The sequence below is a fragment of the Globicephala melas genome, chromosome 18 (assembly GCF_963455315.2).
Source record: "Globicephala melas chromosome 18, mGloMel1.2, whole genome shotgun sequence".
Taxonomy (NCBI): domain Eukaryota; kingdom Metazoa; phylum Chordata; class Mammalia; order Artiodactyla; family Delphinidae; genus Globicephala; species Globicephala melas.
Window position 1 is genome coordinate 3,441,603 of NC_083331.1, and position 25,394 is coordinate 3,466,996.

General features: G+C 44.1%; 1 protein-coding gene across 2 annotated transcripts in view; it reads left to right on the forward strand.

The window, feature by feature from the left end:
* LOC115866786 (phospholipid-transporting ATPase IB) overlaps positions 1 to 25,394 on the forward strand; it is a 529,444-nt gene that overhangs the window by 119,005 nt on the left and 385,045 nt on the right. For both annotated transcript variants that reach the window (XM_060287727.1, XM_060287726.1), the window contains exons 6-14: positions 833 to 873; positions 5,277 to 5,350; positions 7,229 to 7,298; positions 7,960 to 8,087; positions 9,294 to 9,405; positions 15,464 to 15,629; positions 18,667 to 18,794; positions 19,615 to 19,692; positions 22,155 to 22,243. In XM_060287727.1, coding sequence (XP_060143710.1) covers positions 833 to 873; positions 5,277 to 5,350; positions 7,229 to 7,298; positions 7,960 to 8,087; positions 9,294 to 9,405; positions 15,464 to 15,629; positions 18,667 to 18,794; positions 19,615 to 19,692; positions 22,155 to 22,243 — 886 coding nt within the window. The remainder of the gene's footprint in view (positions 1 to 832; positions 874 to 5,276; positions 5,351 to 7,228; positions 7,299 to 7,959; positions 8,088 to 9,293; positions 9,406 to 15,463; positions 15,630 to 18,666; positions 18,795 to 19,614; positions 19,693 to 22,154; positions 22,244 to 25,394) is intronic.

A 25,394-nucleotide genomic window follows, 5' to 3' on the forward strand; every position in this document is an offset into this window, starting at 1 on the left:
TGGTCTGGGAAGATCCCACACGCCGCGGAGCAACTAAGCCCGCGCGCCATAACTACTGAGCCTGCACGCTAGAGCCCACGTGCCGCAACTACTGAAGCCCGCGTGCGTAGAGCCCGTGCTCTGCAACAAGAGAAGCCACCACGATGAGAAGCCCACGCACCGCAACAAAGAGTAGCCCCCGCTTGCCGCAACTAGAGAAAGCCCGCGCGGCAACGAAGACCAAAGGCAGCCAAAACTAAATAAATAAATAATTGAGGGAAATCTATAAGATACTTTAAAAATAGCAAAATGACAAACAAATCCAACAAAAGGTGAGTCCTGGTAATTAAAATCTGAACAGGATTTGTGTATTTTAGAGTTTTAGAAAAGGTTTTAATTTTCAGGAGCTAGACATATTTTATGTCCATAAAAGTCAAAGTGTTCATAGCCTTGGTTTATAATTGCCCCCGACCTCTATCTGCTTATTGTTGCATTTCTAGAACGGTAGCTCTGTGTTAATGCGGGGGGGGGGCAGTGTGTTTATGCGAGTGTGTGTTTTGGTGAATCTTGTAAATGCAAGGTGATTGTTCTTCATATGGGCTAAATATGGATAGATGTAACTTATTTGCAAACATGAATATTTATGTGTATGCGTTCCTCTCTATATGGTACATAAGTACCTAGTTGGGGCTCTGTTTTGGGCAGTGATGATGTTATACGTTTATGTCTAAGGATATGGTATGTTGGAATTAATCAGTGGAATTTTAAAAGGAGCCTTTTGGATTTTGGAAAGCTGATTTTATGTTGATTATCATCAGTATTAACTGATACTTGTTTTGTTTTTCTTTTGCAGTGTTAAGGAATGGTATGTGGCATACCATTATGTGGAAAGAGGTAATAACAAATTTTAAAGATATGCCAGAAAGTACTGGTTTGGAGACCTGTAATTCACTGCTAGTGTTGATTTTGGTATAAAGTTTGTGTTAAGACACAAGCCATGCCCATGTCGTGTAAGTGGTGCAGTGTGGTTTTTCCCTGAGGCTTTCCTAGAACGGGTGCATGCTTCCTCTGTTGCTGCATCTTCTAGAAGCCATTCCCTGTGTCAGTTCAGAGCTGGGACATTCATTGCCCCTGATGGATATTTCTGAAATTTCAAATCATTTTCTAGTTTCTGAGTCCAAGTACAGAAGCGTTTCCCCTGGTCTTCTGTTGTTCTCTTTATCTCAATGCACTCTTTCAAAGACTTTTTTTTTTTTAACTTTTGAAATTCTCACTTCTGACATTTTTGGTGGAAAGAGTTTGGGTTTATAATTAGCCCTAAATATAAGAAGTGGTAGACTGGGGGCTGGGAACCATCCTGGGTGGGTTCTGAGGCTGAAAGTTGCTGCTTTTAGCTTTACAAGAGCAAGGAGTGTTTGCCTCGCTGGAGTTATGGGGTCGGCGGGGTTTGAGAACGGCGTGGTGATTTGGTTGTTACTAGTGATAAATAGAAGATTGAGAAGAACTATCCCGTGCCACCTGGGTGTTCTCTGGTTACTAAAATTAGCTTTTTCAGTGAGTCTCTGTTGTGGCTGGAACTTAATGGTCACAAGATGTTTTTGGAGGGTGACTCTCATGCCTCCAAGACTCAAAGCTGATTAACATGATTTCAGAAGAAAACTACATTTTAGAAGAGTAACATATAATAGTATCTCTTGCTAAACATTTAATAAAACGTTTTAAAACGCCTCTAGTGACCTTGGGAGTCTGCAGGATGCCCGTGATGTGGTAACCGCAGCCTTCCTTTTGGCTGTCATTTTCTTTTTACTTTGTTACAGGAGATCCATTAAGCCCCTCGGTAGTGTTTTGTGGCAACACCTTAACCTGGGTAGCCATCCGGAAGCCCTGTGTTGTAAATATTCATTGATCTCACTCTCACTGGGAAGTGTGGTGGTTCTCGGTCAGGTGCTCGGAGTTTCTTGCCTTCACAGATGGTAGCAATGCTCCTAGCGTGCCATGGGAACTTGAGAACTCCCACGGCACTTAGGAGTGGCCTCTCTCCCCGATGTTCCTGTTGCCACTCCCCTCCCCAGGAAGGCGCTCATACTGGCAGGAGTGGAGGATTATTTGAATTTGGGCTGTTGACACTACTTGAAACGGTAGAAAATGGAGTGATGATCTCAGAATTCTGGATCTAGGAGTGGATCTCAGAATTCTGGATCTAGGGGTCTGGATCAGACCCCTAAAGCTCATTACTGTTTCCTACACACATTTGGAGAGGAAAAAAACCCAACCCATCAACCAAATACCTGTTTTGTTTTGCCACCTGCATTTCTATTTCAGTTAAAAATGGATTTTGTTGTTTTAAATGGAGCTCTTAGTATGTGCCAGAGGCAGTGTTAGGCGCTGGGGATGCAGATAAGAATTAAGCACGGCCCCTGCCTTTCTTTCTCCTTTAAGCTGGATACGAACTTCAGATGTACAGAGGCTCTGAAATGTAATGTTTACCACCCTTCTCGATGCTGAGCCCGATTCCTTAGACTTACCCACACACTTTGATAAGCAAATCAAGGCACTAACAGGATGACTTTTAGCAGCATTCCTTTGTCCTGATAAAATATTAAACACAGTCACCTGTCAGGCCGTTTTCCTGGATTGTAAGATGCAGTGGTTTTTTTTTGTTTTTTTTTTACAATCCTTGATTTCAAAGAGATGAGTGACATGGGTTAGAATAGGAAACAGAAAGCGTCGTGCCCTTCTGTTACTGAACCAAACGTAAGTCCGCTTGCCCGCCTGCAGTAGAGCCAATCTGCTGACACGGGGTCGTGGTGAAGGGAAGTGCAGTCTTTTTTTTTAGATTTCTGAATAGGTATATGCATGTGCTTCATTTTATTATTATTTTTTAATCTTTATTGGAGTATAATTGCTTCACAATGCTGTGTTAGTTTCTGTTGTACACCAAAGTGAATCAGCCATATGCATACATATGTCCCCGTATCCCCTCCCTCTTGAGCCTCCCTCCCACCCTCCCTATCCCACCCCTCTAGGTCATCGCAAAGCACCGAGCTGATCTCCCTGTGCTACGCTGCTGCTTCCCACTAGCCGACTATTTTACATTCGGTAGTGTATATATGTCGATGCTACTCTCACTTCGCCCCAGCTTCCCCCTCCCACCCCATGTCCTCAAGTCCATTCTCTACGTCTGCATCTTTATTCCTGCCCTGCAACTAGGTTCATCAGTACTATTTTTTTTTTTAGATTCCATATATGTGTGTTAGCATACGGTATTTGTTTTTCTCTTTCTGACTTACTTCACTCTGTATGACAGACTCTAGGTCCATCCACCGCACTACAAATAACTCAATTTCGTTCCTTTTTATGGCTGAGTAATATTCCATTAGCATTCTTCACAGAATTAGAACAAAACATTTTAAAATTCGTATAGAACCACAAAAGACCCCAAAGAGCCAAAGCAATCTTGAGAAAGAAAAATGCAGTTGGAGGAATCAGGCTCCCCAACTTCAAACTATACCACAAAGCTACAGTAATCAAGATGGTATGGTACTGGCACAAAAACAGAAATATAGATCAATGGTACAGGATAGAATGCCCAGAGATAAACACACACACATATTTATGACACCTAATTTACGACAAAGGAGGCAAGAACATGCAATGGAGAAAGGACAGCCTCTTCAGTAAGCGGTGCTGGGAAGTGCAGTCTTTATTGCAGGTGCCAAGCAAGGAATCCAGGTGGCTAGTGCTCAAAACACCCAAACTCCCCAAAGCGTTTCAGCAAAGCATCTTTAAAGGCCAGGTGAGGGAGGGGCATCCCAGGGTAGGTGGTCAGCTTGTGCACAGTTCTGTGATTGGTTGATGGTAGTAACAGGGTGGTGTCACAGGTTTAACATTATCGTCCTTAGGTGCCAGCAGGTCTGGGGGCTATGTGCTCATGGTCATCAAGTAGTTAATTTCTCCTATTTGGTGGGGGTTTTAACATCTGTAAAACGACCCAGGAAGTGTGTATCACATGCTGTTATCTAGGTACTTCAGCCAGGAGCTAAAGCAGAGGATATGGGGGAGAGGTTTGTCCTGGGAAGGCCCCATAGGGTCCTGCTCAGTTAGACTTTGAGTTTTGAAATTATATACCAGGAGCAGCCTTGCTTGCGCTGTCAGAGAACTCCACCATCCTCACTCTCACACTCATGGTGCCCATTCGGTTATGCTCAAGGCTAACACGTAGCTGTGCCTGCTTCATGTCTGGTGCTGGCATATCCCTCCTTACTCATTGCAACAACCCTGCAAGGTCAGTGGTGGCGTGTCCCATTTTATAAGTGAGGACACTGGAGTTCAAGGAGGTGGAGAGCCTGCCTGCCAGGCTCTGTGAGTTCATGTGTGTCTGTGAAGCTCAGATCTGAGCCTGGGCCTACCTGGCTTGAAAGCACATGTCCTCTCCAGCCTGGTGTGTCTGTGAGGTTATTTAAAGGCCCTGTGGGCCCTCGGCCGTGGGCTTGTGTCCTGCAGACGAGCACCTGTTTCCGTGGCTTGGGGGCTTCTGTGATTCTTTTCTGGCAATTTCTTGAGGCCACACGAATCTCTTGCATGTGGAGTATTTCCAGGGGACCTTTGAGATGCATTGTTCCTGCATGAATTTAGTATTGCCTTTTGATCAGACCACTGGGCTTCCAGCCCGATGGCTTGGTTTTGAGTCCTGGCTCTAACACTCACTGGTTTTGTGACCATGACCCAGTATTTCACTTTGTATCTCAGTTTCCCCAGATGTAAAACAGAAGAAATTTGCCTGTGTTAGCTCAGTTGATCCCCACAATAACCCCATGAAACATGTGCTGATGACCTTGTTGGACAGATGGGAAAAGTGGGGCAGCAGAGTTTGCATGAGTCGCTCAAGGTTTACGTGCACTAGGAACGGGTCCCACGGGGGATTTGACCCAGGCATCCAGGCAGCCTCTCGGGCTGTGCACTTAACCGCTTACCCTGCTGCCCACAGCTGTGGGGATAGATGTGCATGTATCTGTAAGCCAGTGAGAAAGTGAAACCTGATGGTTGTTTTGACTCATCTTTTTTCTCCTCCTTTTTTTTCTTCTTCGTTCGGCATCATTGCAGAAAGGCAGCATTGCCTTTTGTCTGTATTGAAATGTTCCTTTTATTCTTGTCGAGGAAAAGAATTTGAGCTTCTCTGCCTTAAACTTCACGGCACACTTACACAGTAATTTTTTTCTCCCGACGTTTAACCACTTTTATCACCATTTGCGCTTTCCTGTCTCTCATGTTTCTCGGTCCTTGTTCTTGTGTTCTAGGTAGCCGTGGGAGACATCGTGAAGGTCGTCAACGGGCAGTGTCTTCCCGCAGATGTGGTCCTGCTGTCCTCCAGGTCAGGTGGCTCGTGGCATGGTTTTGAAATCGGTGTTGAGAACAATGGAGTGTTACCTAGTGCCTGCAGAAGCCTCCAGCTACCCTCCCTGCACCCTCTGGGTCCCCACCCTCTCCCCCACGTTTTCTCCCTTTACTCCTTTGCATTTTTTTGCCTTAACCCTGAGTTTTCTTTCTCCCATTCATTTCTTTGTACTTTTTTTCTGACGTCTTTTTATATTTATCGATTCACTTTCATCTCGTGGCTGTTCTGGGCTATTCCTCGTTTGTGGGGACACATTCCAGAGCAGTGGAGTGATTTGTTCGGTAACATCCAGGTCACGGCGTGTCTGAAACTTCAGGAGCGGCTCTGGTGGGTCCAGCCAGCAGCCTTCTCCGCAGAATCGAATGCCTCCCCTTACGGTAGTTCAGAGACCCACAGGCACTTCTCAGTGTGCACATGACTTGTAGACGGTCCGTATTTTGCCCCCTGTCTGTCTAAGCACCATTGCCATGTTTTTTAGGTAATTTTGTGCTACAGAGGTTTCATCACCAAATGGTGTAAACGATAAACAACGCAGTCCTTGACTTTTCCTTGGATGATACGTAAAAGTAGATATCAAAGAAGGAAAGCCAGAATCAGGATAAGAATAAACTTCTGTTTGAGCACAAGATTAAATTAGACGATGCCAGGACTAAACCTCCCTGTACTGATGTGCTGCTGGGCATCAGATCTCCCACCGCATGTGTCTGAGTGCAGGCAGACTCTCTTTTATGGGATTGAATCACTTACTTTGTCAGATTTTAACGCTTAGCACAAATTTTCTGCTTGAGATAAAAGGTTTAATAAAAGGACCCCAGGTCTGTAGAGGGGGAGAGGCCCCATATACATGGGGCAGGATTCATGTTTGTCCCTATTGATTAGTAACAGAGAAACTCTCAGAAATAGTAAAACGTTGATCACTTGAGATCGTTTGGGTTATGAGTTTTGGGTGTGACCCTCAGAAAGCCAGCTTTGAATAAGGATTGCCTGAGGTAACATCCCATTTTCCAGGTTCCCTGGTGTTTGTCCCGAGTGGCCCGTTGAGCACATGACCCCATTTAATCTTCCCAACAGCCCTTGACAGCCTTACTTGATACATGAAAAAACAAGGGCTACAGAGAGATCGTTGAACGCGCTGAGGCCACACGGCCAGGAAGGGCAGTGCCAGGAGATTGTAAGTGGCTGGTGGTCATAGAATCTTGTTAAACCCTAACTGTGCTCCCTGGACCTGAACATCCAAGTAGGAGTATAGTATCTGCCATGCTTATGTTTAAGCACGGCAGGTGCTATACTCTGTATCTATTCTTTGAGTTTTCTGTCCTTAAAATCAGGTGTTTTGATTAAAAAGTTGCCTGTGGACACAGTAAAAACTGCAGGGAAGAAAAACCCTGCCAAGCCTATGCCTTGATTTCTCAGTTCCTCTGGCCGTAATCTCCTTCAGAAGGTGTGTGTGCTGGCCTGGCCTGGCCTGGGCGGCTGTTTCGGTCAAGGGCAGGCCAGCCTCTGACTTTCAGGGTCACCTGAGCCCACTGGGCGGTCTTAGCTGGGACCTCTTGTTTCCCATCACAGGCCTGTCCCCTTCCCATGCATCCTCTGTTATTTCTGTCCACTTGGAGTCGGGCGGCCGTTTTGTGGGGCCTGTGCGGGTAGATCATTGGAGAGACAGCTCGTCTTGGCGCTGTGCTCTCCACACACCTGTCTGTCTGTCCTGTCTGTCTCATCAGTCACTCTTCCCGTGGTGGTCAGTTATGACAGCACTCTGAAGGGCCGGTCAGCAGAGTTTCCATGGTTGAGGCTTTCTGAGCTGTGAATTGGTGGAGGGGACCTTACTCAACTTTTTTTTTTTTCTCTCCTTAGTGAACCTCAGGCAATGTGTTATGTTGAAACAGCCAATCTCGATGGGGAGACGAACCTTAAAATACGTCAGGTAAAAAGTCACCTTTTATGACTTGCATCGTTATGGGGCCCAAATGGCGACGGTGCTCCCCTCACGTACCAGTCAGTGCTTTTTCTGGAGGAAAGAATTCCTGGAGGAATTTCTGGAGGAAAGAATTCAGTGAAGCACAGAGTCAGGACTCCACCACTGTGCTGACACATCCGTGCTAAAGTCATAATCAACACACCCAAACCCTTTACAGAAAGCACACTCCATTAGCTGTACCCTGACATGGCCATAAACACAGAATAAAGTACCCCTTTAACATAGTGTGATATCTGGCACCCTGTAACTCTTCTTTAAAGAGAAAAAAATGTCTAAGTCAGATATCTAAGATAGAAAAGAAAGATATGTGGGCAGAATCATCAAATGCAACTTGGTACAGCAGAAAATTTGGGTCAAAATGAGTTATTAATTGAAATTTAAAATTGTTATTATGTATTGAATTCTTCCAAACCTTTTGTATTAGGTTGCTGTGACCGAAGCTGCCTGTGAAGTCCATCCTGAAGGGCTGGTAGCTTGAGGACCCCACCCAACTATTCCATTTTAGTTGATTCATTATTTCCTTTTGATTAACAGTAGGGATATGCTGAGTGTCGTTCGTAAACCTGGAAGATTGTGTTCAGTTTCCTCTTTGGGTTGAACGTTTCAGGGTGTGAGTCACACGGCTGACATGCAGGTGAGGGAGGTGCTGATGAAGTTGTCTGGGAGCATAGAGTGTGAAGGGCCCAATCGCCACCTCTACGATTTCACCGGAAACTTGAACTTGGATGGGAAAAGGTATCGCTTCCTCTTGTCTTAGTGGATTTTCTTTTAATTTATTTATTTTTTTTTTTTATTTTTTTTTAATTTATTTTTAATGTGACTAAGAGTTACAGGAGCTTTGGCAAATGTCAGTCTGTTTTCTGCTTTCATAATATTTTTAAAACAGATTTCTTCATGTTTAGCTTAGATATGGGAGGCTGAGCTTTTCTTGAAACACCGTTTTAATCCATTTAAACCTTCCCTTAAATTTAAGGAAAGACCTGATTTTTGGCAAGAAAATATCCCGAGGGTCTGAAGTGAGCTTCACAGAACTGGCCTGGTCTTTCTGTGTGTGTTACTCGCCAGGGAGGAGAGTAGTTGATTTTGGCTGCGTAAAATTGTCCAGAAAAGCAGAAGAGAGATGTCTGAAGCGTGTAAGAGCTGACATTTATTAGAGAAACATCTTTTTTCCCTTGGCTGTCTTCTAAGTAGTCTGTGTTTTTAGCAAGTTGAATGGAAGGACCGGTTACCCCGCCTTCAGAACGTTCACTGCCCTGTTGTCTCTATTCTGTTGTCTTTGCCCTCTTGGCACTTATCATTTGAGTCATTTTTTGTCGTTACATTGGGGCGTGCTTTCTCTCTTCTGCTTATCTTCAACCTGCATGCTCCTTACCAGTGGTCTCCACCTTTATGTTTTGAACAGACCCAAAGGGAAGGACCCGCTCACGGGAACCAACCCAAAATAACTCTGACAAGTCTACGTGTGGCACCCTTCTCGGTTTCGTGTAGTACACAGGGCTGTTCTGTAGGCTCCCACCTTAAAGTTCTAAATTATCACTCAGACGTTTATTTAATCATTAAGTTAGCTTCGACAGATTTGTTATTGTAGCTTTTTTTTTTTCTTAGAGTCTAGAAACTGACTTTCCCAAATGAAGAAACTTCTGGTTATCTTAATTTCCTTTTCAGATACTGAGTTTCGTAAGAGAGTTATAAGAGACACAATTTCCTTTTAACGTTTTATAGGAGAAAAAAAAAAACGCTTTTTCTGTGTTGATGAATGGATGAGATAAACCTTGGGTAGATGAAGCCAGGGGTAACCTTTATGGCCCCTGTGTCCCCGTGAAATAGTCCAAATTTGACTAAAGGAAACGGTTGATGTATTGTGGGTTTATGTCTAAGGGGAAAATTCATGCTCATTTTTTCGAAGTGTCATTAAATATAAACGTTGTTTCTTGTTTTTAGCCCTGTTGCCCTTGGGCCTGACCAGATCTTATTACGAGGTACACAGCTGAGAAACACTCAGTGGGTGTTCGGCATAGTTGTTTATACTGGACACGACACCAAACTCATGCAGGTAAAACATTTCTCTGCTGAAAAACAATGCTGATTTCAGTCGTTTTTTCTGTTTTTTATGGAGTCGTGGGTAGAGAATGCAGACGTTGCATTTAGGAACCTTAAGCTTTGTCTCTGAACCTAAATGTGGAAAGGAGGTGCTTTTATTTTGGTTCCTAGGTAGTTCCTCCTGAATTTCTGTTACTGTATCAAGTATTTGTTACCCCTTGCCTGAAATATCCACAGTCTTTGTTTTCTGGATTTAATGGGACAGTCAGGCCTCACCTATTTTATCTTCAAACGCGAGGGGGGATTTGTTCTAACCTCTTTATTTCTCTCTTTACTTCTCCTCCGCACCCCGTTAATTCAGATTTTATAGGAAGTTGTCTTATTTAACTGAATTCTAGGCAATTGAAAATCAGTTATCTTTGAATTCATGTTTATTCTTCATATCATATACCAAAGAGAAAAAAAATACTAAAATGATTTTCTTCTTTCTCCCTATTAAGTTTTTTTTTTTTTTAACATCTTTATTGGGGTATAATTGCTTTACAATGGTGTGTTAGCTTCTGCTTTGTAACAAAGTGAATCAGTTATACATATACATATGTTCCCATATCTCTTCCCTCTTGCGTCTCCCTCCCTCCCACCCTCCCCATTCCACCCCTCCAGGCTGTCACAAAGCACCGAGCCAATATCCCTGTGCCTTGCGGCTGCTTCCCACTAGCTATCTATCTTACTACGTTTGTTAGTGTGTACATAAAAATTGTTATCTGTGACCTTGTAGCCCACATTTCTTTTATGACGTATTTTTCCGGACAGCTTTGAAGTCCTGCCTAAATCAGTGCCCCTACATGTCATTTCTAATGGTCGCTGTCAACAAGGATTGGTTTTTCAGCTTGTCTGCCCTTTTGTGTGACTTCTAAAGTACAGATCTGGCAATATTTCTTGATTTAAAAGTGTTTTGTGGCCACCGTGCACCATATCTTGTGCCAGGCTGTGTGGGTACAATAGTGAAGGCACAGTCTCACCCCTGGGAACCAGGCAGACTTGGGAGTGGTGGGGATTACAGAGTGGAGAGATGATCGTGTGATGTGTGTCGTTACGGGGTGCTGGGGGTCCATATGGAAGGTCATCCAGCCCAGGTTTGCAGGTGTCAGTTGACCAGATACTAAGAAGCACATTTCAGATGTCAAGTTGAAGAAGGAAGGCTGTTGTGTTGGTTCACTCAAGTGGTGTAGGAGGAGAGAGTTAACCATTGATTAGAACCGATGGAGTGATAGAGCCCTGTGTCCACACCAGCTGGGTAACGCAGGGCAGACGGGGTGGGCGGGGGGTGGGGCAGAGAGACTCACTGGAGTTGAAGAAGATTGTTGGAGTTGCTGCGTGACAGGCCTCGGTGTGCAGGGGGCTTGGCTTTGATCTTCTGGGGCGGAGGGTTTGTGGAGCGGAGAGACCCAGGGGCAGGAAGCTGAAGCGGAGCTGTTGGAGGCGTTCAGTGTTGAGGGGTGAAGGATGGAGGGACCACGGCATTTGGTGAAGATGGGACGCGGCCGGGCCGGGGTAGAGACGGATGCCGTAACCGGTGGCTCAAGTCTTTAGGGAGTGGGGGGGAGGGGAGAGCTGGTGGACTTGCTGAGGGAAGAGGCAGAAGGGCGTGTAGCCAGATGGCAGGAATTTTACAAGGGGGTTTTTAACACGGCGTTAGAGGCAGCAGGTGTCGGAAGTATGACTGGACCCCGAGCATCCGTTCCGCAGTGCTGTCTTCTGAAGCACGTGAGTTTGTGCGGAGCAGCCCCTGCTGGGGGACCTCAGGGGAGGGGTGTCCTCGGGGTGGGGGGTGAGGCAGGAGCAGGGAGGGCCCGGGGACTGCGAGGCCGCACATGTGGTGGGATGGTTATAGAGGAAGGGGTGTGTGTGCGTGTGTGTGTGTGTGCGCGTGTGTGTTCTTTGTGTGTGTTTGTGTGTGTGCGTGTGTGTGTTCTTTGTGTTCTGTGTGTGTGTTCTGTGTGTGTGTTTGTGCGTGTGTGTTCTTTGTGTGTTCTGTGTGTGTGTTCTTTGTGTTCTGTGTGTGTGTTCTGTGTGTGTATGTGCGCGCACTGACTAGGATGTGTAAAGTGTCTTGGGTCTGAGCAGCTGTGTGCAGACTTTCTCTGGGTGAAGAGCCGAGCCCCCTGCCACCTAGTGAGTGTCCTCAGACTCCCCCAGGCCAGCACCCGCCGCTGCCGCCTAACACTGGGAGCCCCGCTGACCACAGATCACTTGTGTTTTTACAATGAAGTGACAGATCACAAGGCGCTCGCTCAGATGCGGGCAGGGCCCCAAGACTAGTTTTCAGATTGTGCATTTTACAAATGTGACCACTCCCCAAGATTCCTTGTACCCTGGAGTTTTTGTTTTCAGGGTACGATGCTGTTTCCCTAGATCGTGCGTTGGTAATACAGCTTTGCAGCTGAGGTGTAAGAGAGCAATGAAGTGACACTTAAACATAATTCCATCCTCCCCTCAGGGAGCAAGGTGTTCACTAAGTTACCCCGTGACGTTTGCATCCCGTGAGTGTGCTGGGTGCCTTCCTTGCACCTACATGTGCTAAACCTCTTTGAGTGGCTTATTACATGTTGACTGCTCAAGTACAGAACAGTCCAAAGCCCCAGGAACACCTGTGCTGGACTCGCTGTGCCTTTAGGGCTCGAACAACGAGTAAAAATAACAAGCTTTTGAAAGGAATATAACACAACACACATAGCTGGAAGCCATCCTGTGGGTGAAATAACATACGTTGTTTCTACGTGTGCTACTTGACCACGGAGAGGAAACACAATTGCTTTAGGGTTCTTCTACTTTTTTTTTTTTCTTTTTTTTTGCGGTACGCGGGCCTCTCACTGCCGCGGCCTCTCCCGCTGCGGAGCACAGGCTCCGGACGCGCAGGCTCAGTGGCCATGGCTCACGGGCCCAGCCGCTCCGCGGCATGTGGGATCTTCCCGGACCGGGGCACGAACCCGTGTCCCCTGCATCGGCAGGCAGACTCTCAACCACTGCGCCACCAGGGAAGCCCCTACTTTTTTGTTTTTTAAACTCTCACCTCAATGCCTTCTACTCTCCTACTTCAGAGTTCCCTCGTTTCATGTTGAGTGTAGTTACATGTAGAAATATTTCAATGTCTGATGTTTCTGTTGGTTGATTTAATGGGAAAGAGAGATTGTCACAGTAATTCCAGCAAACAGTGCCCCGTGCATTGCTCCAAGAAATTCTCATGTATTAACTCACTGATTCCTCACAGTGGCCCTATGAGGAAGATACTATTTTTGTTTTTGTTTTCTAGATGAGTACACTGAGGCATCTCTCAGTAGGTTAGCAAAGTTACATACCCAGTAAGAGAGAGAGCTGAGATTCCAGCCCAGGCAGTCTGGCTCCCAAGTCCTTGTCTTAACTAGTACTCTGCTGACTGCTGTCTTAGAAGGGAATCAAATGTGTAAAATTCAGGCCAGATTTAAGCTTTTTCAAAATGTGACATTTTGGTCTATTTCTATTTCGAACTCCAATACTCAAAAGTAGTATTTTCTAAGGATTTTGGAGAAGAACTTTTAATCTAGTAGGAATTTGACATTACAAGCTCATCACTGCAAGGTGGAATGCTCAGGGGATGCGGGTGAGTAGCTAGAGCCTGGCTTTCCTAAGTGCATGGGCTGAAGCCTGAAGTGTTGGGTCATTGCTCTTGTATTGGATGAAACATAACTTTTCTTAATCCTATTCACTGGCCAGGATTCAACCACTGGGAAAGGTCAAAAGTCAATAAACTCATGGAGTCATAGAAGTAATGTTTATTGTAAATTTTTTTCTGCTTGTGCCTCCAACGAATGTTTATTAAAAGTAAGATTAGCTTTTAAAAGATTGGGGTAGGCGGTCTTGAAACTGGTCTTCTGGCTCTTGCCATGAGGCCAAAGGTGATGTGTCGACCCCATCGACCTTGAGATGATATTTGATTGGTAAGTTGTCCTTTACTGATGGATTTCCATTTAGATTCTAGAGGAATATTTTTTAAAGTCTTTAAAGGACAGATAATTCAGCGACTTAAAGGGAAGTGGGAAAAAGAGTATACGCAGAGGAACTGCAGCCGTGCTGTTTAGATGCTTACAGGGCTGCAAAATCACCAGCGTTGCAAGTCCCCGACTCCCCACCCCCGCGGAAAGCCACGGTCATGGTCGCAGCAGTCCTGGGTTCGGGGATAGAATTCAGATGAGTTTCAGCCGCCTTGTGGTATGAGCTACTCGATGGAATGTAGGAATGAATGGCCGCTCGTTTTCATCTCGGTTTTGTTTTCATGTTGTGACTTTATTTGTATCCTTATATTCGGAGACATTTTCATCCTAGCTCTGTTAGGGATCAGGTGGGTTGGGAAGATGAAGACAGAGTGCTAACTCAAGTCTGGCCCAAGGCACCATTTTTCATGGCCAGTCAGTGCCTTGCAAGTATTCAGATCACCTGATCTTGCGTATCAGTATTGCCTTAAAGGGACAAGGCTCATGACTTGTGGACGGAGACAGTGGACTGAAGCTCCCGCCATCTCCCCCATCCACTCCTGGCTTCTGATCTAGTCCAGGGTCTGTCCTCCTCCAGGAAGGGGTTGTTACCGTCTGCTGTGTTACACGTTAGTTTCCTGTCGCTGCCACAACAAATGACACAAACGTAGCGGGTTAAAGCAACACGAAGCTCTTAGGTTCCAGTTCTGTAGGTCGGAAGTCTGCTCTGGGTCTCACCCACATCATGATGTCAGCCAGACAGCCTTCCTTTTTAGAACATTCTAGGAGGTTCTAGAGGAGACTCCATTCCTTGCCTTCTAGAGGCTCCCGGAGTCCCTTGGTTTATGACCACCTCTCCTCTATCTTCAGAGCCTCTTTGGCCATTTGTCTGTACTCATATCTCCCTCTGACCATAACTGAGGAAGGATCTCTTCCTTTTGTGCTTTTAAAGACCTGTGTGATTAAATCGGGCCCATTTGCATAATTCAGGTTAATCTCCCCAAGTCAAGGGCATTGATTTAATCACACCAGAAAAGCCCCTTTGCCATATAAAGTAACGTATTCACTGGTCCAGGTATTAGGACCTGGATGTCACTGAGGAGGGCGGTTACTCTGCCCACCACAACTGCCTTCAGGAATTTTTTTAATAAAATGACTTTAAGTGAATAACTGTCCAGGGCAAACAGTTCTATTGACTTTTCCACTGCTGAGGGGATATAGTTGCAAACCCGCTGTGCAGTGGTCCTTGAATCTGGTTTTAATGGATCTTTCTGGACTCACTCCCGACACTGGCTTGTTGTCTAGCTGGGCTGGTCTCCCCACCGGCAGTGAGAAGGCAGGCCTTGAGCATTTACAGATGGCTGGGCTGTGTTTCCACTTTCGTCGTAACTTCCTGCCCACCTTCTGTTTGTGCTTTAGGACCCCGTTCAGATTTCCACTGGCCACCAGAGCTTCCCCGGCTCTTCTTGCTCGTTTCTTGTTCATAGTTTTCCAAATGGACTCTTTATCCATCCATTTATTTTGACACCTGTTGTTCTATTTTGCATTATTGATGTGTGTGTGTTTGTGTATGTCTTTTCTCAGATCCTGAGCTACTGGGCTTCAAATAGCTCTCTGTGTGTTAATTACAGAGCTACGTCATTGCCTTGAAGATTCTAGATTTTTGTGGTGTAGAATCTTGGTCTCCCTTGAATTAGCAGCCGCCTGATTTCTTTTAAACTGGGCTTAAATGATTTGGAACCTGTATTCTAAGATCGTGAAAGTAGCTAATCTTATGCTAAAATTAAGAAGTACAGACTGTAATTGTAAGAAGTACAGACTGAGTCATGCAGAGTTGAAATGTGCCCTTTGAAAATGACAGTGTGTCTTCTGTGTTCTTTATTTAAAACTAGCTGTTGATTCAGGCGCATAGTACACTTCTCAGTCTCATTGGTTATTTGACAAAAAGATAGTCTTTTACTTTTTCTGTGTTGAATGTGGTTAACTTACCTCCTTCGCTCCCTGCTCTTTGCCCCCAAGTGTGTTCTGCGACCCTTACTGGCTTTACATGCTCTCGTACAGAATTCCACCAAAGCGCCTCTCAAGAGATCGAATGTGGAGAAGGTAACTAATGTGCAGATCCTGGTACTCTTTGGCCTCCTCCTGGTCATGGCCTTGGTGAGCTCGGCGGGAGCCCTGTACTGGAATGGGTCTCAAGGAGGAAAGAACTGGTACATCAAGAAGATGGGTAAGTGGCGAACGGACCCCTTGTTGAAGCTGACCATCCTTCCAAGTGTGACGCACGTGTGCGGGCCGTGCCCTCCTTCTCCGCCCGTTGGCTGTTGTAGACAATGCCCACCCTTCAAGAACCGAAAGATGAGTCACATGGCGCAGTGAAGGTGGACACATTTGGGGATCATTTTATATTCAGATGATTTTTTAAAGATTTTATTTATTATTTTTGGCTGCATTCGGTCTTCGTTGCTGCGTGTGGGTTTTCTCTAGTTACGGCGAGCGGGGGCTCCTCTTCGTTGCGGTGTGCGGGCTTCTCATTGCGGTGGCTTCTCTTGTTGTGGAGCACGGGCTCTAGAGCGCAGGCTCAGTAGTGGCTCACGGGCTCTAGAGCGCAGGCTTAGTAGTGGCTCGCGGGCTCTAGAGCGCAGGCTCAGTAGTTGTGGCGCATGGGCTTAGTTGCTTCGCGGCATGTGGGATCTTCCTGGACCAGGACTCGAACCCATGTCCCCTGCATTGGCAGGCGGATTCTTAACCACTGTGCCACCAGGGAAGCCCTACTTTTTTAAATCTAAGAGAAAGCATAGAAAATATGTAATTATATGGTCTTTTATAAGTTCCTATATAATTACCTTTATTGCCCTCTGCTTCTTTACGTGGATTTAATTACTGTCTGGTGTCACTTCCTGTCATCCTGGAGGATTTCCTTTATTATTTCTTGTAAGGCAGACTGGATAGCAACAAATTATCCCAATTTTTATCTTAGAGTGTCTTAATTTCTCCTTTTGTCTTGTTTTTCTTTTTTTCTTTTTCGCCGCAGTACGCGGGCCTCTCACTGCCGTGGCCTCCCCCGCTGCGGAGCACAGGCTCCGGACGCGCAGGCTCAGTGGCCACGGCCCATGGGCCCAGCCGCTCTGCGGCACGCGGGATCCTCCCGGACCGGGGCACGAACTTGCGTCCCCCGCACCGGCAGGTGGACTCCCAACCACCGCGCCACCAAGGAAGCCCTCCTTTGTTGTTTTTTTTTTTTTTTTGCGATACGCGGGCCTCTCACCGTTGTGGCCTCTCCCGTCGCGGAGCACAGGCTCCGGACGCGCAGCCTCAGCGGCCATGGCTCACGGGCCCAGCCGCTCCGCGGCACGCGGGATCCTCCCGGACCGGGGCACGAACCTGCGTCCCCCGCACCGGCAGGTGGACTCCCAAACACCGCGCCACCAAGGAAGCCCTCCTTTGTTTTTGAAGGATAGTTTTGCTGATACAGAATTCTTGTAGGAATTCTTGGTTGACATTCTTTTCTTTTCAGTACTTTGAATATACCGTCCTCTTTCCTTCTGACCTCCACTGTACCGATGAGGTCAGCTGTTACTCTTACTGAGTTTTCCCTTGTACGTGAGTCATTTTTTTATTGCTGCTTTCAACGTCTTCGTTGGTTTTCAGTAGTTTTGAGTTTATCCTGTTTGAAGTTTGTTGAGGTTTTTGGATATGCACATTAATAGTTTTCATCAAGCTTGTTTTTGACAATTTTGTCCAGTTTTATTGCTTTTTGTTTTGAGAGAAGATTTGCCAATCTCCTTACACAGCAATTCCAGAAGAATAAAATTTAATGACAAAAGTTTTTTGAATAATAAATTTGAATTTTAAAACTTTGGGATATTTTCTCGGGATGATTATTGTTTCCATCTTTGTATATATTTTAATTAAACTGATGGAAACATCTTTTTCCCCTTTTCTAGTTACGTCATGTAGAAAACTCACACATTTTGAACTGCCCAGGAGTGTCCTTGTTGCTGCTTTACAGATGTGGGAAATGTGACTGGGACCTCAGTTGTAGCTTGGGTCAAAATCCTTGATTTTGGTTCTTAAAATCTGGATTTCAACCGTGTTGTATGTTTAGCGTCAAATGTGAAGACAGATACATTTGTTTACACGTTAGTTCCAAAATATCATGGTCTGGGTAAATAAACAGCATTGACACTATACTGGTATACAAGTTTTGTGGAAACTGTCATTTAAATTGCTCAGATAATGTCAAACTCCAGTACAGGGTGTGTGATTTACAGTGGAAGAATTAATTAATTGATTAATTAATTTATTTATTTTTGGCCCCATTCATAATGCTTTGTGCCTTGTTACCTTATTTAAAATATTTTATTTTATTTTATTTATTTTTGGCTGTGTTGGGTCTTCGTTGCCGTGCGCGGGCTTCTCATTGCGGTGGCTTCTCTTGTTGCAGAGCCTGGGCTCTAGGCGCGCAGGCTTCAATGGTTGTGATACGAGGGCTCAGTAGTTGTGGCTCGTGGGCTCTAGAGCGCAGGCTCAGTAGTTGTAGCGCACGGGCTTAGTTGCTCCATGGGATGTGGGATCTTCCCAGACCAGGGCTCGAACCCATGTCCGCTGCATTGGCAGGCGGATTCTTTTTTTTTTTTTTTTTTGCGGTACGCGGGCCTCTCACTGTCGTGGCCTCTCCCGTTGCGGAGCACAGGCTCTGGACGCGCAGGCTCAGTGCCCATGGCTCACGGGCCCAGCCGCACCGCGGCATGTGGGATCTTCCCGGACCAGGGCACGAACCCATGTCCCCTTCATCGTCAGGCGGACTCTCAACCACTGTGCCACCAGGGAAGTCCCCTGTCCTTTTTTCTGCATCCGTTTTAGTTAGCTGCCCTCTCTCTATCCTCCAGGACTCGTCTGTAGCCTCTTCTGGGCGGCCTTTAGTGACTGGGCCTCCGCATCAAAACCCTTGTGCCTCGGTTTCCTCAGTGCCCTGTGAAGGCCTTGTTAGCCTGTGTGCCCTGCGGCACGGTCACCCCCCTACCCCGCAGCCTCCTCTGGGAAGCCAGCTCTGTGTTGGAAGGAATTGTGGCATCACGGTCTTTGTATCCACAGTTCATGCCACAGAGTAGGTGCTCAGTAACTATTTTAACTTGAATCTCTAAATGTATACTTAAGCCAATAAACTTTTTTGTGAACATCTTTCAGAAAAATTCCAGCATCGTAAAGTACAAGGAAACTGAGCAGAGACTAAGCTCTGCAGATATTCTGGTTTTCTTCCACAGACACGAGCTCAGACAATTTTGGATATAACCTGTTGACCTTCATCATCTTGTACAACAATCTGATTCCCATCAGTCTACTGGTGACCCTCGAGGTTGTGAAGTACACACAAGCCCTCTTCATAAACTGGGTGAGTGTCACACCTGGCTGGAAGCTGAGGTGCTGGGCACGTGTCAGCTGCTATTTCCTAATACCCTCCTGGAGCCTCAGTGATGGAATTCAGCTCCCAGAAAAGGAAGAACGTCGTTAATTACGATTCAGTCTGGGAGTTGAACTGCCTGGAGAATGGGCAAGGGTGTCCCTGAGCCAGTGGTATCTGTGACTAGTCACCTAATGTCTTCTTGGGCTGTGAAATGGGCAGGGCAGGGGCTCTGAGGAGAATCAGTGGAGAAATGGAGCAGAATGTGTAGCAGGTGCCTGTCTTCTGGGGAGGGGGGATGAAGTCGCTGCAGCTGTTCATGCTTTAAATTCTCCTTAGTGCTGAAGTCACGTTCTCTTAAGTGTGTCTACTTACGTGTCCCCTATCTGTCAAAATTCATGGTGACAGTAAATTTGGATTCTGTTGCAAGAGTCGAGGTGGAATTTTCAAGGAACTGCCATGGCCGTTAAGCACCCGACCTCAGCAGCCAGTATTTGGAGGCCAGACGCTTTGATGTGCGTTTTTTATTTGAGCTTCACAACAATCCTGTGAATGAGGCGTTCGCTAAACTCGGAAGTGTGAGTTAGTCTAGGTCAGGAGATGATCACCTTGAAGCCCAATCATCTAGATATAAATAAATACCATGCTTTCCTCTGTATCTCAGTGTTTCTCTACACTAATAGACACTGTATGTTCACCCCCAGATGAAAAACTAACATTTATATTGAGTTGTATGTTTTTAGTTTCTTCTTAATGGAAATGAGGAATCGGTGGTAGATAATTTCTGAAGTGCCCCGCTTCTCTCTTTCAGGACACAGATATGTATTATCTAGGAAATGACACTCCTGCCATGGCCAGGACATCAAACCTTAATGAAGAGCTTGGGCAGGTGAGAGCCTCTTTGGGGACTTTGGGAACGGTGTATGAACACGGTGGCAGACAAGTGTTGGAAGAACCACGGAGAGATTTTGCAAAAATAGTTCTCCATAAAGGTGGTTTTGATGTCTATAAGAGCTCTGTAGTACTTGGAGGTACTATTAAATACAAATGTTAATTGATTTTGACTTACTTTTTGAGGCATGGGTATATCTTATCAGCTGGAAGATTCCTGCGACAAATTTAGTGCAAAAAAATACAGTGCAACATTACTTTGGACTCTTAAAATTGTTAATCAGGGGCAAGTAAAGGGAAAATAATGGTTAAGATCCTCAGATATTGGGTAATCGTACAGAATATGTGGGGGCTGATTTGAAGGACATAAATCCATACAGTCTCTCACGTGTTCCAGGTTTTATCTCTGGAACATTTCAGGGAACCGGTTTCTTTCCCACCATCACCCTTAACCCCCTGCTGCCTTTACTGATGCATTATGTCTTCATCTTCTGTTGAAATCACTGCAAGGAATACCTCTTTTGAATGCATTGCAATTACAGATCATAATTTCATTTTATAAATCTTATGTGAACCTCCCAACAACCCCGGGAGGTGAGTGCGGTATATATATGTATCAGATGAAATTTACCTCCTGTTTGAAGCCTTCTCCAGACTTCCAGGAAAGTTAATTTATCTCTCTTCAGTGTTTCCATAACAATTTTTCCAAACATAAATGCAGTAAAGTAAGAGGTGTGGTAGTAATATATGTCCATTTCCATCCTGGGGCTTTAGAGCCCATTCGAAGGTGTGGACGTGCCTGAGACACGGTCTTTGGTCGCCTCTGTCATTTTAGCACAACGCTTAGTATAACTGTGTTCTCAGTTGCCGTTGAACTGGACCTGGAAGATTGAACGATTCAACATACTCAAGCACCCAGGATGAAATAGTTCATCCTCATTGGGAATAGGGCAAGTTTTCATGGGGGAGTTAGTTTTGAGTTGGGACTTAAAGGATAACTTAGTGTTCAGTAGACACAAGGATAGAAAATGCTAATAATTCCTTATTATAAAATGTCATTTTTAAATATTTTCATATCATCTTTAATTTTTTAAGAAAGAGGCAGAAAGAAATACTGCTTATTGGAAGGCTGATCCCACTGAGCTTTTTGTACCCCTAGACTTGCTGCATATAAAACTTATATAAAAACTTACTATTTATAGTTAAAGCATTCACTATCCACAGTGTACTGATTTCATATTTCTAGGTACTATTTGACTTCTTTAGGATCATTAATAATCTTTCTTAAAGGGCCTTGAATTGCTTTAAAAATAATTCTCAGTGTATTTGCTTATAGTGTATCAGTAAGAAAAAGTACAGTACACACTTCATGGTATTAATCCCTCTTCTACAAAGCGGGGCAATGTGGCTTCCCCAGAACAGTTCTTGGGGATCACTGGAGTCTCCCTCACATCCTGCCGCGATCATGACCCCTCTTTAGAAAATCCCTGAGAAACTGGAATCTTTCCTGGAGACAATTCTGTTGATTCCTCCCTCTCACCCATCCATGATGTAACTTCCCAGAAAGTTACACGTAGAATGATGTTACTTATCTTCTGGCCAAAACTTTTATTTCATAGACATGGAAATGGAGTCCAAGTAGGGTGAGGTGGCTTTTCCTGAGCCCACAGGGCTGGTTAGTATCCAGAGCCTGACCTGGGCTCTCTTCCTTTGTGGTCCTGAGTCCTTTCTCCCCCTCCCTCTCACAGCATCCCCCCAGGGGGACGAAACTCACACAGCACACGGACATTTGGGTTCATCTCTTTTGCAGTTAATCATGTCAAAATGGTTTGCTTATTAACCTCCACAGGAATTTCTCTTTTCACCTTTGTGTATTGAGAGCTTAGTGTGTTATATGTGTAAAACTTCGTGCCTTGGAAAGTTATATAATCTGTAGCAGTTCCAAGCTGCCTTCACGTAACCTCACTGTGATCGTGATCGAGAGGCTTCGTGTTTGTTCCGTGCTGTTTCAGGATAGGTCTTCTTAGCCCAACTAGGGGATGGATTCTGAGAAAGAAATATATTGTGGTTGCTAAAGTCTGAGCTTGTTGTCTTGACATATTGGACACAAGAACGAATTCTGTATAAGTGTCATTGAGATGCCTAGTGGCAGGACTTGGTTCTTACAGATCTGAAATGGATCCAGAGCTGTTACTGAAGCCTCCTTTGTACATTTCCACACAATTGGACTCTAGAATTGGTTATTGAAATGGTTTTTAAGTGGCCTAAGCATTAAAGTATATTAATTTTTTTAATATATAATTATTACGTATAACATATATAATTATAAAATATATTTTGCTCGCTTAAGGGAACTTACCTTTGAAAACTAATACAGATTTTGAAAAACACAGAAGAAAAGACTTCATTTGTTGGTCTCTTACATTCTTGGTGTATGTTTTTTCCTTTTCTCTGATTTAGGTAAAATACCTGTTTTCTGACAAAACTGGAACTCTTACATGCAATATCATGAACTTCAAGAAGTGTAGCATTGCTGGGGTAACCTATGGGTGAGTGTCTTGATCACTTTCTGAAAATTTTATTTGTATTCTTCCAACAAAATAAGTTTATTTTTAGCTGCTTAGTCAAATACCTTGACTTTCTGATACTTTGAAAGGACATTTATAAGGGATGTAGATGTGTAATTACTGCTGACGGTGTTTAAAACTGAATGGGTCCCAATTTAGACCAGTTAAAGCATGGTTTATTCCTGCAAATACTAACCTAGTGAGAAATCTCAAGGAATCTATAAATTTATATTTCTAATCTAATTATACATTTCTTACTCATGTTTCGATCTGAACGCCATTTTTTTTAAATTGAGGTATAATGGACATGTAAAGTTATATTAGTTTTAGGTGTACAACATAATGATTTGATATTTGGGTATATTGCAAAACAATCACCACAGTAAATCTAGTTAACTTGTCAGCATACATAATTAGAAATTCTTTTTTTCTTGTAATGGAATTTGTAAGATTTACCCTCCTGGCAATTTTCAAGTTTGCAATAGAGCATTTAAAAAAATTTTTTTAACAGTTTTCTTAAAAAAATTATAAATGTATGTAATTATTTATTTTTGGCTGCGTTGGGTCTTCGCTGCTGTGCGCAGGCTTTCTCTAGTTGCGGCGAGCGGGGGCGACTCTTCGTGGCAGTGCACGGGCTTCTCGTTGCGGTGGCTTCTCTTGTTGCAGAGCACGGGCTCTCGGCAAAGGGCTTCAGTAGTGGTGGCTCACGGGCTCAGTAGTTGTGGCTCGTGGGCTCTAGAGTGCAGGCTCAGTAGTTGTGGCACATGGGCTTAGTTGCTCCACAGCATGTGGGATCTTCTCGGACCAGGGCTCGAACCCATGACCCCTGTGTTGGCAGGTGGATTCTTAACCACTGTGCCACCAGGGAAGTCCCTGTAATAGAACATTATTAACTATAGTCACCATGCTGTATGTTACATCCTCATGCCTTATTTATTTTATATCTGGAAGTTTGTACCTTTTGACCCCCTTCACCCATTTCACCCACCCCCATCCCTGCATCTGGCAATTACCAACCTGTTTTCTTTATCTTTGAGCTTGGTTGTTGTTGTTTTTAGATTCTACGTGTAAGTGAAATCATACAGTATTTGTCTTTCTCTGTCTGACTTATTTCCTTAGCATAATGCCCTCAGGGTCCATCCATGTTGTTGAAAATGGCAAGGTTTCATTCTTTTTTATGGCTGAATAGTATTCCATTGCATATATACCACTTTCTTTATTCATTCACTCATCGATGGACACTCAGGTTGTTCCCATGTCTTGGCTATTGTAAATAATGCTGCAATGGACATGGGGGTGCATAGATATCTTTTAGAGATACTGTTTTTGTTTTTTTCAGATATATACCCAGAAGTAGAATTGGTGGGTCATATGAAAGTTCTATTTTTAATTTTTGAGGAACCGCCATACTGTTTTCCATAGTGGTTGTACCAATTTACATTCCCACCAACAGTGAACAAGGGTTCTCTTTTCTCCACATCCTTGTCAACATTTATTTCTTGTTTTTTTTTTGGTAATAGCCATTCTAACAGATGTGAGGTTTTGATTTGAATTTCCCTGATGATCAGTGATGTTGAGCATCTTTTTGCATACCTGTTGGCCTGCTGTATATGTTCTTTGGAAAAATGTCTATTCAGAACTTCTGCCCATTTTTAAATTGGATTTTTTTTTTGCTATTGAGTTGTATGAGTTCTTTATGTATTTTAGATATTAACCCCTTATCAGCTTTATAATTTCTAATTTAGGATGGGAGCAAATATTTTCTCCTGTTTGGTGGGTTGCCTTTTCATTTTGTTGATGGTTTCCTGTGCTGTGCAGAAGCTTTTTAGTTTGATGTGGTCCCACTTCTTTATTTTTACTTCGCTTTTGGTGTCAGATCCAAAAACTCATCGCCAAGACCAATATCAAGGAGCTCATCACCTATGTATTCTTCTAGGAGTTTGACGGTTTCAGCTCTTACATTCAAGTCTTTAATCCATTTTGAGTTAGTTTTTGTGTATGTTGTAAGATAATAGTACAGTTTCATTCTTTTGCATGTGGTTGTCCAGTTTTCCCAACAGCATTTATTGAAGAGACTGTCCTTTCCCATTGTATATTCTTGGCTCCTTTGTCATAAATTAATTGATCATATATGCATGGGTTTGTTTCTGGGCTCGCTGTTCTATTCCATAGATCTATGTATCTGTTGTTATTCCAGTACCATACTGTTTGGACTACTATAGCTCTGTAATATAGTTTTAAATTAGGGCACGTAATGCATCCAGCTATGTTCTTATTTCTCAAGATTGTTTTGGCAAATCGGCCTCTTTTGTGGGTCTGGATAAATTTTAGGATTGTTTATTCTGTTTCTGTGAAAAGTGCCACTGGAATTTTGATAGGGATTGCATTGAGTCTGTAGATTGCTTTGGGTAGTATGGACGTTTTAGCATTATTAATTCTTACAATCCATGAGCATGGAATATCTTTCCATTTACTTGTGTCTTTTAAAACTTCTTAACGTATTACAGTTTTCAGTGTATAGATCTTTAATCTCCTTGGTTGAATTTATTCCTAGGTATTTTATTTTTTTTGATGCAGTTGTAAATGGGATTTTTTTAAAAAAATTATTTTTATTTTTGGCTGCATTGGGTCTTCGTTGCTACATGCTGGCTTTCTCTACTTGCAGAGAGAGGTGGCTACTCTTAGTTGCAGTGCGTGGGCTTCTCATTGCAGTGGCTTCTCTTGTTGAGGAGCACAGGCTCTAGGCGCACAGGCTTCAGTAGTTGTGGCTCGCAGGCTCTAGAGCGCAGGCTCAGTAGTTGTGGCACACGGGCTTAATTGCTCCGCGGCATGTGGGATCTTCCCGGACCAGGGTTCGAACCCGTGTCCCTTGCATTGGCAAGCAGATCCTTAACCACTGCTCCACCAGGGAAGCCCCATAAATGGGATTTTTTAAAAAAAATTCTCTCTGTTAATTCTTTATTAATATATAGAAATGCAACAGATTTTTGTGTATTGATTTTGTATCCTGCAACTTTACTGAATTTGGTTAGTTCTAACAGATTGTTGGTGGAATCTTTTAGGATTTTCTATATATAATATCATGTCATCTGCAAATAGTGACAGTTTTACTTCTTCTTTCCTATTTAGATGC